This window comes from Semicossyphus pulcher, unplaced genomic scaffold (assembly GCF_022749685.1).
Source record: "Semicossyphus pulcher isolate SPU_LCO1_2020_fin unplaced genomic scaffold, fSemPul1.0.p SCAF_15, whole genome shotgun sequence".
NCBI lineage: Eukaryota > Metazoa > Chordata > Actinopteri > Labriformes > Labridae > Semicossyphus > Semicossyphus pulcher.
The window spans coordinates 325758-339545 of NW_027211659.1; the positions used below are offsets into that span (position 1 = coordinate 325758).

Genomic DNA, 13788 nt, shown 5'->3' on the forward strand with positions numbered 1-13788 from the left:
TACAAATTTCCACATTCATCGCCACCATGTGTGTTTTTTTTTTCAGGGATGATGGGAAGAAACACACCCCGGCCCCTCAGGGATGACTCACAGCCAAACACAGCACGTTTTAATTACAAAAGAGCGGGGGGAAAAAATACACTGAGACACAGTTCATTGCCCTGGGACATAATGTTTAAACGCGCATGTGTGTGTGGGTTTGTGTGTCAGTGAGAGATAAAGCTCAGAGCAGGACCTCTCCGTCAGATCACTGCTGCTTCTTCTTCTTCACTTCCAGAGCACACCCACCTCACCTGCAGGACTGATCCTAGATATGAGGCTCTGTGTCTGGGCTGGAGCTCGCTGTCTCCTGCTCGTCCTGGTTCTCCTGGCTGTCAGAGCGGAGCAGCATCAACCCAGAGAGAGACATTACTACATCGCTGCTGTGGAGATAGACTGGAACTACTCTGGAAATGACAGGTAGGAAACTGTTTTTACGATTTAAGATATTAAATAACAAGAATTGTATATATTTCAGGTTTTGAAAACACATTTTATCATATTTCTGTCTCTTTATTTTTTATTCATTCATGTTTTCTGTCCGACTAAGCCAGCATGATGAAGTTATTTGTACTTTATAAAAACAATCAAGTTTGTTCTTGTTTCATTTGTTTGACAGTCTGTTGTTCACCCTTTGATAATTAATGTTAACGTGATGCACGCTGTCTCATTAGACACATACTGAGTCACACACATCAGTCGCTTCATAATGAAACTCATCCCTTCCTATCTTAAAGTTCACAACGTGCAGATACACAGTGCACAGTGTCTTTCCTGTGTGCTGATGCATGTTTGGTGTCTTAGGTCTGGTCCCACCTATAAGAAAGTGGTCTTTCGGGAATATGAGAAAGACTTCAGACAGGCTAAGACTCATCCCTCCTGGTTAGGTAAGTGTTGCATATGGTTAACACGAACACACAGTCTGTCTGGATCCAATTACTAAGAAATACTCATCCTGTCTCAAAGTCTGCTTTCCACTCAGAAACAATATGTGCTAATGTTCCTCAGAAAAAAGGTGATATGATTATAATTACTGAAAGTGTGTTCTGTGCAGATCTTTGTTTGGTTCTCATGAGAGGAAAACTAGAGTCAGTCATTGTGTTCGAGTGCTGTCACTTAGTAAGTACAGGACCTGCTGATTTATTTCAGTCTGTAAATTAATTAATTAATTATTTGATTAATAGATTCATTAGACGGGTTGTTGGAAATTATATCAATGACTGCAAAAAGTCAGCTCTAATGACGAGGGAAAAAAGCAAAACATGAAGTGAAATTAAAAAAGTTTCTGCCAAAAGAACAAGAAAATATGGCTTTTTAAAAACAAGTAACAATATTTACACCCACTGCTAACTGAAGACCAGCGCAGCCAGAAAATAAAAGTACATCAATCGAATGCAAAGAAAAGATTTAAGAATCATTTGCTCGATGTTTGGGAAATATGCAAACATCTTGAACTAAGGATACACGTTTAGGACATTTATCTTAAAACCAGCGTTTCATGATCAGAACAGAATCAGGGTTTACACATACCAGAAATGTTTTGTTGGTGTTTGTCAGAACAATGAACACAGAGGAAGAATTAAATAAAATGAGCTAGTAAACAGCAGCACTCCTTCTGTCAGGGAACTTACATACAAGAAGACAAAAAAGACAATAAGAATAAAAAACAATACAACATATGTACAACAGGTGTCATTAAAACATTTGTGTAAATTAGCTTAAATTTAGCTTTGATTGATACTGAAGTCTCCTTGAAATAGGATGTGATTGATTTATTGTATATTGTGAAATTCTCAGAGAAAATAGACACTGTGCCCAAAGTACGTAATCCTGACCACATGTACTGTTACTAGACGTGTGATGGATGCTTAGAGAAAGAAATGAATCTAAATGAAAAACATTTCTCTGACAAACTAAAGCATAAGTCAAATCTCATCACAACAGAACTGTACAGCATGACTCATGGTGTGTACCACAGTCTTTGTTCTGTACGTCTGTAGGACCTTTAAACATAAAGTTACTTAGAACCACATTATGAAATCAAAAAGAATATTTATCTATATAATCTATAATTAAGGACTAATATATTTATATTTAATTAATTTTCATGGGACTGGATGAATCTGAAGATGAACCACACCCCCATTCTCTGGTTCCAGAGAAAACAACAGTTGCGTAATGATTCCTCTAAAGTGAAGCTGTAAAAACAGGGAAAGAATAACAGAATTTTATGGTTACTGGTTGGTGTACATCGCTGTTTATGAAGTGATGGAGAACATGTCTGCTGGTGAGTACAGTAACAAAGAAATCAGTCATGAGTCAGTATGGCTTTACTTCATGTGTCCCTCTGTGTCATGATGATGTAACAAAACATACACGTGATGCAGAGACCAAATAAACGCCCGTCTCTCTCTGCAGGTCTGCTCGGGCCCACCCTGCGGGCTGAGGAGGGCGAGACCATTGTGGTCACCTTCAGAAACATGGCGACGGGACCGCACAGCATCCACCCACATGGGATCGCTTACGGGAAACAGTCAGAGGGTGGGTGCCTCTTAGCCCAGCTGTGGATGAGTCTGACAGCTGTGGAGAACCTACAGAAACCTGTAACACGCTATGTCTGTCTGTTAGGGTCATTGTGGGTGTTCATTATGTTACTCATTCTAATCATTGCACAAGATTAGGCAACACAACAAACATGCATGTTTGTCTTTTTCTAAAAGATTAACCAGGACAGGCAGATTATCAAAGCAGACGGTACTGAAGTCCAACAGGAAGCCCTGCTGAGCTGGAGGAAATCACTGTCTGCTCATATAGAGAGGAATAACAGGACATTCAGGCGGTTGTAAATGGGGTAGATTAATACTAAGAGCTCCTTAATTTGCTCTTAATGAAAAAGTCAGAGTGCAGGGAATGAGATATTAAAGAACAGCTTTAGGAGACCTTTATCACGTCTTCATTATGTCCGGGACTTGTGTGGAATTTAATCTCACAACTGTTGTTAGGGAAGTCAGTCATCTCCCCAGACCTCTGCCTGGCAATAACATTTAAGTAAGTCCAACATGATTCTCTTGATCTATTTTGTACGCGGCCTTTACAGCTCAACACGCTGCATTTTAATGAAACATTTACTGATGGAAAAAACAATTTAAAACGTCTTCATTAATTTGACAACACAAGAAAGACCCCTGCAAATATAGACAACAGAACCAACTGCAACAAGCACAGACTGTATAGATAATGGACGTACCCAATGTGATGTCACCTATTGGTTTATCTATTGCCTTTTTGAAGCCCTGAGTTCGGCAATTTTGCCGCTGATATGTTGGTTTTCTTGAGCCAGAAGTGACCATATTTGGACGAGAGGGTGGAGCTGGAGAGGAGCGAGGGGTTAGCAAACACTAGAGCAGCTTTCCCACTGGTCAAAAACCCGCTAACACCCGGCTGTTTTGCCTCGTTGGAAAGGTTACAATCGGCATTCAGACCCAGGTCTGAATGGGGAAAGGGATATAGGTTATCAAAGCTTTACAGTCAATGCTAATTCATTAGCTGGCTAATGAGCTAGCAAACCTTTGTGTTTCCCGCAAAAGGAGGTTCTGTTTGTGGTGCCAGCTGACTGGAGGTGATTGTTTACCAGGCTAAAGAAGCTAAAGTTTCTTGTGTAACTTGGCGGACTCCCTGCTTGCTCGCTTAAATCTACAGTGGAACCACGCCCCTTTTTATGCTAAAAGCCTTAATATAATGTAAACAGGTGAGCTGTATAAAGATTCTCCCCGTACAGTTGTCATGAAGAGAGAAATGAGCTATAGAGACCCAAACTGTTTTTTGTACCAGGCTGTAAACATGTTTATTTCTGCTGTAAAGTTTAACATGGGGCTCTATGGGGACTGACTCACTGCTGGAGACAGCCTCAAGTGGACACCAGAGGAACTGCAGGGCTTGTGCACTTGTGTGTGTTGAGTATTGAGCTCTGTTATTTTGGTCTTCATCCTCCTGAAAGTCATTTGTCCCTTGTTTCTGCAGGAGCTCAATACTTTGATAACACTTCACTGAAAGAGAAGGAGGACGACGCCGTGCAGCCCGACAGTGAGCACGTTTACTACTGGGAGGTGATGTCAGAGGTTTCTCCACAGCCCAGTGACTCTAGCTGCCTCACCTACACCTACGTCTCCCACCAAAATGTTGTCGAGGACTACAACTCAGGCCTTATTGGTACTTTACTCATCTGCAAGCGTGGTAAGCAGGAAAACAAGTCTGTTTTCGTTTTTGCCTTACAGGGAAATCACCCAAAGGAAAGTTTTTAAATGAACCATTGTTGATTCTGCCTCTCTCTCTGCAGGCAGTCTGGATGAGTTGGGGAAGCAGGTTGGTTTCCACCAAGAGTACTCGTTCCTGTTTGGGGTTTTTGACGAGAAAGAGAGCAAGTACAAACCAAGCAGCTACTCCTCGGATAACCACGTCAAATACACCATCAACGGATACACAGAGGGATCGTTACCTGGTTAGTCAGTCCAACAGCTCATAGAGTTAGAGACTGAACCAACAAAACTATTCTGAGATAATAGCACAAAGTCACCAACAGTTTCCTCTTGTCTCTCCAGACGTCAGTGTGTGTGCTCACGCCCCCGTGAGCCTGCATCTGCTGGGAATGAGCTCAACGGCCGAGGCTTTCTCGGTGCACATGAACGGACAGGTTCTGCAGCAGACGGGTCATAAAGTGTCCTCGGTGGGCCTGATCAGTGGCTCCTCCGCCACCGCCAGCATGGTGGCTGTGCACACAGGCCGCTGGCTGCTCTCCTCACAAATCGCCAAGCACATGGAGGGTAAGAGTTTCTCTGTCCAGGAGATGAATAGTTCCAAAAACCACGGAAGATTTTTATCGATGAAACTAAAGTGCTTCTGCCGTTGCAGCTGGCATGCACGGTTTTGTTGACGTGACAAAGTGTGACGGCTTCAAAGCACCCAGACGAAGGATGACCATTGAGCAGAAACGACACAGCAGGGAGTGGAAATACTACATCGCTGCTGAGGAAATAGTCTGGGACTATGCACCTGAAGTGCATGAACACGTTGACGAGTAAGCAGCATTTACATGATACAGAATTTAAAGCTTTAAGTTCAATACTTGGTATAATATCTTAAACAGTGAGGCTGTGTGGTTTATAGTGAAGTTGTTATTGCATGAAATTTGTGTCAAAGCTGTTGTTGAAAATGAAATAAAACGGTGTATCTTTTTGTGTAGGGACTTCAAGTCCACATACCTGAGACGGTCACCGACACGCATCGGAAAGAACTACAAGAAGGCCGTGTACACCCTGTACAAGAATGAATCCTTCACCGAAAGGTTAGAGTCCAAGCAAAGGAGAGATGAGCTGGGGATCTTGGGCCCGGTCATCAGAGCACAAATCAGAGATGTTATTAAGGTAAGTTAATATTCAAATGAAATATAAATACCCCCAAACAGAGTCAGGGCCAAGGGCGGGAATTAAGATCGAGACTTTAAAAAGAGCCTCGTAAAATGAGGGAACTCTAAAAATGTCTGCATGTCATTATGTCAGTTAACGTTATGTCATTATTAGTCATTGTGTTTATCACTGTCTACAGACTGAGTGCCCTGAAACCTCTCCCTGTTCTTTCACAGATTGTTTTTAAGAACATGGCCTCCAGGCCTTACAGCATCTACCCACATGGACTGACTATAGAGAAGTCAGAAGAGGGAGCAAACTACCCAGCAGGAGGTACTAAGTCTCTCCTCACTGTGAAGCTCATGGTTTGATTATCTAAAATGACTTTAACCTAATTGATGAGGTACTGTACATACACTGTGTTTGCCAGGCAACCAGTCTCATGGTGTTCAGCCAGGTGAGACGTACACGTATGTGTGGAGGGTGGCGGAAGAGGACGAGCCTTTGCAGGGAGACTCTCGATGTCTGACTCGACTGTACCACAGTGCAGTGGACACGCCTCGAGACATCGCCTCGGGACTGATCGGACCGATCCTCATCTGCAAGAGTCAATCGCTTAATGTCAGGAACGTGCAGGTAAAAAGATTCTACAATCATTTTTAGGTGTGTTAGAAGCAAAGGACGGCACTGTCTGTTTGTCAATGCGTGGATGCACAACTTTGGTCCAGGCCAGAATATAGATTTCAGTCATTGTCCCCAGAGGAAGAATCGCGTGGCTTTTCTTAAAGCTCCACCATAAGGCTGACATCTGTGTATTTAGTAAAACATTGAATGCAAAGCCATGAAATCTGGTTGAGACAGTCGTCATCTGAAAGAATTTGAATAACTCTGGTGATCCTCTTACTTTTCATCATGTATAATAATGAGTGAGAAAACTCCCATCAATCTCACCTCTAATGTTAGCATGCTAACACCCTAACCTAAGATAGTGAACAAGGTTAATATGTGCCTAATATCCCCTAATATTAGCATTTTTGTTTGAGCATGTTAGCAACCTTACAGCCTCATAGAGATCCTAACATGCAGACAGTTTTCTTTTAGGAATTTCCTACTGGAGCGATTCTGGGACTAATGTTTGCAGTGAAAGATTTCAGGCTAATGTGTTGGACATTGAAAAACATTTTTGTTGTATTTGTTCTTCAACTTTTACTTTGAGATTTTTATAGATTTTGAATGAGAACTTCTTGTATTTAATGATGGAACTGAAGTGGTTTTTTTAACTCCTACATGAGAGGGGCGAAATATTTGACAAGATAACTAGATTGGTTCCTTGTCACACTTTCTAATTCAATTAAACATAAATTCATTCTTGGCTTGTTTGACAGCTGAAAGCAGACAAGGAGCAGCATGCAATGTTAGCTGTCTTTGATGAGAACAAGAGCTGGTACCTGGATCACAACATTCGCCAATATAGTGACCAATCGAAAGTCAACAAGGCCGACCGGGACTTTTATAAATCCAATGTCATGCACAGTAAGTTTGGACAGAATGAAGCTTCACTGTTCTTAGCTGCCTGGAAGACGACTAATATTCATCTACTTTTCCCAACAGCTATTAACGGATATGTGTTTGAGAGCGGCCCGCTCTTGGGCTTCTGCAATGGTGAGATTGCAACATGGCACGTGTCCAGTGTTGGAGCGCAGGACTACATCCAGACGGCCACTTTCTACGGTCATACGTTTGAGCTGAATGAGCGGACAGAGGACTTTCTCAGCCTCTACCCCATGACTGGAGAAACAATCACTATGAACATGGACAACATTGGTAAGTCACGGATAAGAATACGTTATTTATGATTGTTTATCCAAATATTGTGTCTGTAGGATGCTTTTACCTTCAGAACTGTCTTCATGGTGTCTTTCTTGAAACAGGTGTCTGGCTCATGGCCTCCCTAAACTCCCATGAGACAATGAAAGGAGTGCGTGTAAAGTTTCAGGATGTCGAGTGCTATCGCGACTACCAGTACGTATACAATGATTACGAAGATCTAGCTGAAAATCCAGAATTTACTGTGTGGAACCCTCTGACCTTGGATGAGATCAAGAAGGAAGACGAGAAGATCAAAAAGGACAAAGAACGGACGGTAGTGAAGACAGATGCAGACACGGAAAATTATGCAACAGAACTGGGTCTCAGGTCTCTGAGGAACCAATCTAACACCTCAAGTGTGGAGCTGCTGGACCTTTCTTTCTTGGACTATGATGCTATTGACGTGGTTGAAGAAGACACATATATCATTGTTAACAAGACAGACACAAAGAGAAACAGTGAGGCATCCATACCAAAGCCAAATGCACAGAATGAGACGTTACACTCCAATTGGACAGAGGCGGCTGGACTGAACGCCAACAGAACCCATTCAACTTTAGACAATGCCACCTCATTTAACACAGACGACACAGCCGCTCTTTATAGCTCCAATACATCGCTAAAGAATGAAACTATAACAACGAACAGCAGCGCCTCTGTAAACATCTCAAATCTTGACAATGTTGCTGACACATCGAACACAACAGTTCTCAATGCTACGACATCATCAACGGTTAGTAACGTATCGACAGAGATCACTACTAATTTTACCATAACATTGCAAGAAACAACAAATCTTACAGTAACATTACAGGGAAATTCAAGCTCCATCTTGAAGAATGCAACCCTGACTGTTGACACAGAGACTTCTGTGGGCACCGTCTTGTCGGAGGACTCGGAGGAGAGACTCATCAGAGGGGACGTCTTCTCTTTATCCACTTCTAACAGCAACACTTCAGCAAAGGACAATGTCACCGCCCCGTCAAGTAGAGCAAACAATGCAGTTGAGAATAGCACAGCAACTTTTCATGCTAATATGTCAGCAAATGGAACAAACCATTCAATCGCTCTTCCAGTGGCTGATGTTGGAGAGGTTGACATCAAAAGCAGAGACAGAAGCAACTTCACCAACTTAGAGTTGGAGATCGAGAACACAGGCAACAAAACCAGTGACAATAACTCTGTCATCACTGCAGCAGAGCCAGGGCACGGACTTCCAATGAATTCTTCGGAAAATGTGACAATTCCATCCAATTCCATCCTGGAAGATTTGATACGTATTTTGTTTGGAAAAGTTCCCTCACAGGAAGTCTCCGTGAATGAATCCAAATCAAAGTCATCGGTGGAGATTAGTTTGGAGGGCAGGGGCAATGTCACAGCTCTTACTGACAAGTTAAACCAAACAACCTCTTCTTCATCTTTGGAAAGTTTGTCCAATGAGACGACGGTTTCAGGTAACCTGTCCCTCTCCAGAAAAGACGCTTCTAAGGAGCTGAGTTATTCAGAGAGAAGTGAAGAAGTAGTAATCTACCTTAAAGAAAGTGATTCAAAGGTTATTAAAACCACATCTGTCAAGACGGCAGAGTACAACTGGACTTACGAGGGAACTCACGAGGTGGTGCAAATGGAGATTCCTGATGAAATAACGAAATATCTTGGCAAGGAGACCCTTCAAACAACGCCAACCCCCCCAAAAACCAAGAAGGTGAACCTGCGACAGAGGCCCCAGAAGGGCCATGGCATGAAAACTAAGAGGAGGAAGGAATACAAGCCTCAAGCCAGGAGTGGCTTACCTTTCTCTCCTCGTGGATTCAATCCAGGCATGAGCCCGCGCGGGGCACGACCCAATGTACCACAACCTGTCTCTGATGAGGATGAGCTCATTAACATGCCTGTTGTCATTGGTGTGCCCCGGCCCGACTTCAGTGACTACGAGCTGTATATTCCTGGAGATGAACCAGATCATCTAGGCGTGGATGAGCAAGATGTGAAAGCAAATGAATATGAGTATGTGGTCTTCAAAGACCCCTACAGTGATCATGAAGACATCAACAATCTTAACCTGGATGAGACAGCCAAATACTACCTAAAAATGTCGGGTACCAATGTTAAGACATATTTCATCGCTGCAGAGGAGGTTGAGTGGGACTACGCCGGCTACGGACAGAGGTAAGCTCGCGGATAGTCATAAGAAAAGCATGACAGTTCAGATTAACTGGAACATTGTCCAGCAGTTTCAAGTCCATACGCTGAAATGAGGTCCTGTTGTTGCCACAGGAGGCCAGAGAAGTTACAACTGAACAGCAGAGAGACAAAGTTCACCAAGGTGGTTTTCAGAGGTTACATGGACAGCAGCTTCAGAATACCTGAAATCCGAGGGGAGATGGATGAGCATCTGGGCATCCTTGGACCTGTAATCCAGGCAGAGGTTGGACAAAGCATCATGGTGAGACTGACAGCTTTTGGGTTGGATTCTCTCATATTTTCAAACTATTTTCTGTGCAAATGCTTCATGTGTTTAATGTACAATTATTGTACCATTTAAAAAATATCTATATCTACAGTCTCTACATGCCAAAAGTTTGGAAAGGCGGGGAAAACACTTGTTTGCTCGCCAAGAGTTGAGGAAGATTGATACCACTCATGTGTCTGTTCAGAGAGGTCACAGGAAGCAGCTGGTAGGGTTAGTTAAGGACTGAATCCAGAGGGCAACTGTTGGATCCATTCAAAACACTGAATTGTAAAACTACTGCTTGTGGGTGCCAGACCTTTTCTTTGGCAGCCACAGTAACCTTCTGCAGAGAGCTAGTCGTGTCCCCCTGTTTACAGTCTTTGCTCTAAGCTAACAGGCTTTCCTGCTGGTAGCAGCTAGTTAATCTAGCTTAGCAGAAAGACTAAAGATGGAGGGAATCTGTTTGATCTGGATAAAAAAAACAAGAGTTCAAAACAACCCCCCACTTGCCCGACTGTGTCTCGACAAGGCACAGTAACTTCCTGCAGGGGGGCTACTTGTCCACCACAGTATTTTATGCTAAACTAAGCTAACTGGCTTCTGGCTGTAACTTCTTCTTTACCATGCAGATATGAGCCTTGTATAGATCCTTTCCTCTGACTGTTGGCAAGAAAATTTAAAAGTGTATTTCTCAAAGAACTATTCCTTCATAGCACTAACTACATCTTTATCACAGAATGTGTCTCTTTTGTGTTGTAGGTGGTGTTCAAGAACAATGCTAAACGTCCGTTCTCCTTACACCCAAATGGGGTCACTTATACCAAGCAGACAGAGGGTCTGTCTTATGCGGATGGCTCTAAGTACTGGTTTCAATATGACAATGAGGTCAAGCCCAATACCACCTTCACATATATATGGAAGGTCCCTTCTATGGTTGGGCCAAAGCCAGACGAGTCTCACTGTCGGACCTGGGCCTACTATTCAGGAGTTAATCCTGTGAGTAACCTGCACATTATTTCTAAGTATACTTTGTGCAGCTGGGTGGAAGAAATGTTTTTTAATAGTTCATAAACAGTTTCTGCCTAATCTTAGATTTATTGTATTCTCTGTCACTTAGGAAAGAGACATCAACTCGGGCTTGATCGGGCCTTTGCTGGTGTGTCGAGAGGGAACTCTGGCCAAGAAGTTTCCGAACATGAGGGAGTTCATGCTGCTTTTCATGACCTTTGATGAGTCGCAGAGCTGGTACTACGAGAAGAACCGCGAGAAGATCCAGAGGAAAAGCAGAAGGAGGACTATGGACCCCAACTTCAGGGAGAACCTCAAGTTCCATTGTAATATATGCCTTTAAAAAGCCTTGTTACAAGAAACATTCTGATTTAAACAAGTATGTACATTCCATAGACTGTATTTAAGAAGTGGACCTAGCCACTCTGACATCACCTGTTGTTAAGAAGACTACTGCTTTCAAACCTTGAGTTGATACTTCGGCCATCGCCATCTAGTTTTTAAAGGAAATACTGCATGCAGCTCCACAGTGGCTTCACATTAGAAAGCAAGAGGCTACGTAAAAACTAAACAGAATGATCTCAATGAAAAATCCTAAAAGAGCTTTTATCCTGTTTTTTTCCCCTAAGCCATCAACGGCATTATATACAGCCTGAAAGGCCTGAGGATGTCCACCAACCAGCTGGTGTGCTGGCACCTCATGAACATGGGTTCTCCCAAAGACTTTCACAGTATCCACTTCCACGGACAGACGTTCCTCCACAAGAAGATGACCAGCTACAGGCAGGCCGTCTACCCCCTGCTGCCAGGTGAGCAGCGTAATGTTTATTCATTAAGAGAATAGTTAGTCAGTGAGTAGAAGTCAAACTGCACTTGGATTGGTGATACCTCAAAAGTTGTAATGAAGATATTAGCCACTGCCTAATCTTTCTGCACCGAACTGTGTCCGCAGGGAGCTTTGCTACTCTGGAGATGTTTCCATCCAAGCCTGGCCTGTGGCAGCTGGAGACGGAGGTCGGTTTCAACCAACAGAAGGGCATGCAGACCCTCTTTCTGGTTCTGGATGATGGTACAAATCTGAAAACACAATCTGCTGAATTCAGTGCCGATTTTGTAACTACACGGACATGTTGCTAAATCTCTGTCATGTCTCCTAGACTGCTACCGTCCGTTGGGTCTGGAGTCAGGCAGTGTGAAAGATGACCAGTTCACAGCAATCAACACCAGAGGTAGCTAGAACTCCCTGTGATCCTGCTGCAATCACAGTTACTATTCCTCTATATAGTATTCCTCTATAAATTCATACGTCACTAGATGAATGACAAGTTTCCCATCTTTAAAGGATACTGGGAGCCTTATCTCGCCAGACTGAACAATCAGGGTAAATACAACGCCTGGAGCACGGAGCAGAACCACAGCTGGATTCAGGTGTGTTGTGGAGTAAGTGTGTTTGACTGTATTTACTTTCTATGTGAGTACAATCTGCTACATGTGGACTTCTTCATCAACAGGTGGACTTCCAGCGACCGGTTGTGATCAGTCAGGTAGCCACACAGGGAGCCAAGCAGCTCTTCCATTCCCAGTATGTGGTCAGGTACTACATCTCCTACAGCCTCGACCGCAGGAACTGGATCTTCTTTAAGGGGGACAGCAAGGACCTCAGGAAGGTACGAGGAGTTTGATCACCTCCGTCTTTAATAGAAAGAACTACAAAATAATAGAGAATGCTTCTTAATGTCTCTCCCTCTATCTCCAGGCATTCACTGGGAACGAGGAAGCCTATGAGCCAAACAAAAACACCTTCTTCCCTCCTGTGATTGGACGATTCATCAGGCTCCACCCCGTCAACTGGTACAGCAAGGCCACCCTCCGCATGGAGTTCTATGGCTGTGAGCTCGATGGTGAGATGTCGCCAGGCATTGGTGTAGATTTGTACTCCATCAGATAATGTGATCAATGTGTTGTATGTAAGGACACAGGAAGCAGCCTCACGTATCCCTGATGAAGGCAAGACAGATGGAAAGACTGGGGGATAAAGCAGAGGGGGGAAGAGATTTGCCACGTTTTAATTTAATGAAAAGCATGTATCTCATTAATAGAGTCTCTAAATTGGAGATATATAACTGTAAATGATGTCTTATGAATGAATGTCTAATCTCCTGCCTCAGGCTGCTCGGTGCCTCTTGGGATGGAGACAGGACTGATAGAGGACCATCGAATCACAGCCAGCTCCACAGCCTCCAGCTGGTACTCTGGGCCCTGGATACCCGCCTTGGCACGCCTCAACAAACAGGGCACCATCAACGCCTGGCAGGCGAAGGTACAAATCCTAATACTGACATGACAAACAGACTGTTACTGTCCTGGTGGTAGAACTTCAAATGAAGCTGCTAGCCTCACAAACCCCCCTCCCAACCTAATACCTCTCTCTCCATGCCCTGGCTTTAACAGAATAGCGACATGAACCAGTGGCTGCAGGTGGAGCTGCCCCAAGTTAAGAAGATCACAGGAATCATAACACAAGGAGCCAAGTCTCTGGGCAAAGAGATGTACGTCATCTCCTACGCTCTGCTGTACAGCCACAACGGCATCCACTGGAACCAGTACACAGACGACGAGAACATCGCCTCCAAGGTGAGCTGCAGCAAAATCACCTGGACATTTTCGTGACTTTAACAGTAGTAGAGAGGTGATTCTAAACCAATGGTTCTTTTTTCTCTCTTGTCATATCCAGACATTTCATGGAAATACAGATAACAACGACCACGTGAAGAACTACATCTACCCTCCCATATTCTCACGCTTCATCCGGATCGTCCCTAAAAGCTGGATGGGCTCCATCACCATGAGGATAGAGCTGCTGGGCTGCGACTTTGAGTGATCCCATTTATTTTGTCTGATTTGTATTATGTGAATTTATTTTTTCCACTTTTTTTCCTAACTGCAGAGACCATCAAATATCTCCTTAAACAAATATAACATATAAGTATGCCCTCTCCTGTTATGATGGTCAGTGGG

The 13788-nt window shown here is 43.5% G+C and overlaps 1 protein-coding gene across 1 annotated transcript; it reads left to right on the top strand.

Annotated features, from left to right (window-relative positions):
* The first annotated feature begins 313 nt into the window (after window positions 1-313).
* Window positions 314-13651, top strand: f5 (coagulation factor V). Its single transcript, XM_069663393.1, has 25 exons — window positions 314-459; window positions 844-926; window positions 2458-2580; window positions 4060-4272; window positions 4376-4537; window positions 4638-4859; window positions 4948-5113; window positions 5279-5459; window positions 5678-5774; window positions 5872-6077; window positions 6827-6974; window positions 7053-7265; window positions 7373-9479; window positions 9588-9756; window positions 10522-10758; window positions 10880-11096; window positions 11400-11579; window positions 11723-11839; window positions 11928-11999; window positions 12113-12198; window positions 12282-12437; window positions 12527-12671; window positions 12939-13090; window positions 13222-13404; window positions 13505-13651. The coding sequence occupies exons 1-25, from the start codon at window positions 314-316 to the stop codon at window positions 13649-13651; spliced, it is 5928 nt and encodes a 1975-aa protein (XP_069519494.1).
* The last annotated feature ends 137 nt before the right edge of the window (window positions 13652-13788 follow it).

Bases quoted from the DNA above. Each gene is read 5' to 3' on its own strand.
- f5 (XM_069663393.1), top strand. From the start codon at position 314: ATGAGGCTCTGTGTCTGGGCTGGAGCTCGCTGTCTCCTGCTCGTCCTG. The intron at 11,097-11,399 runs GTAATATATGCC...TTTTCCCCTAAG, and splicing joins GGAGAACCTCAAGTTCCATT to CCATCAACGGCATTATATAC. The intron at 11,580-11,722 runs GTGAGCAGCGTA...CTGTGTCCGCAG, and splicing joins CGTCTACCCCCTGCTGCCAG to GGAGCTTTGCTACTCTGGAG.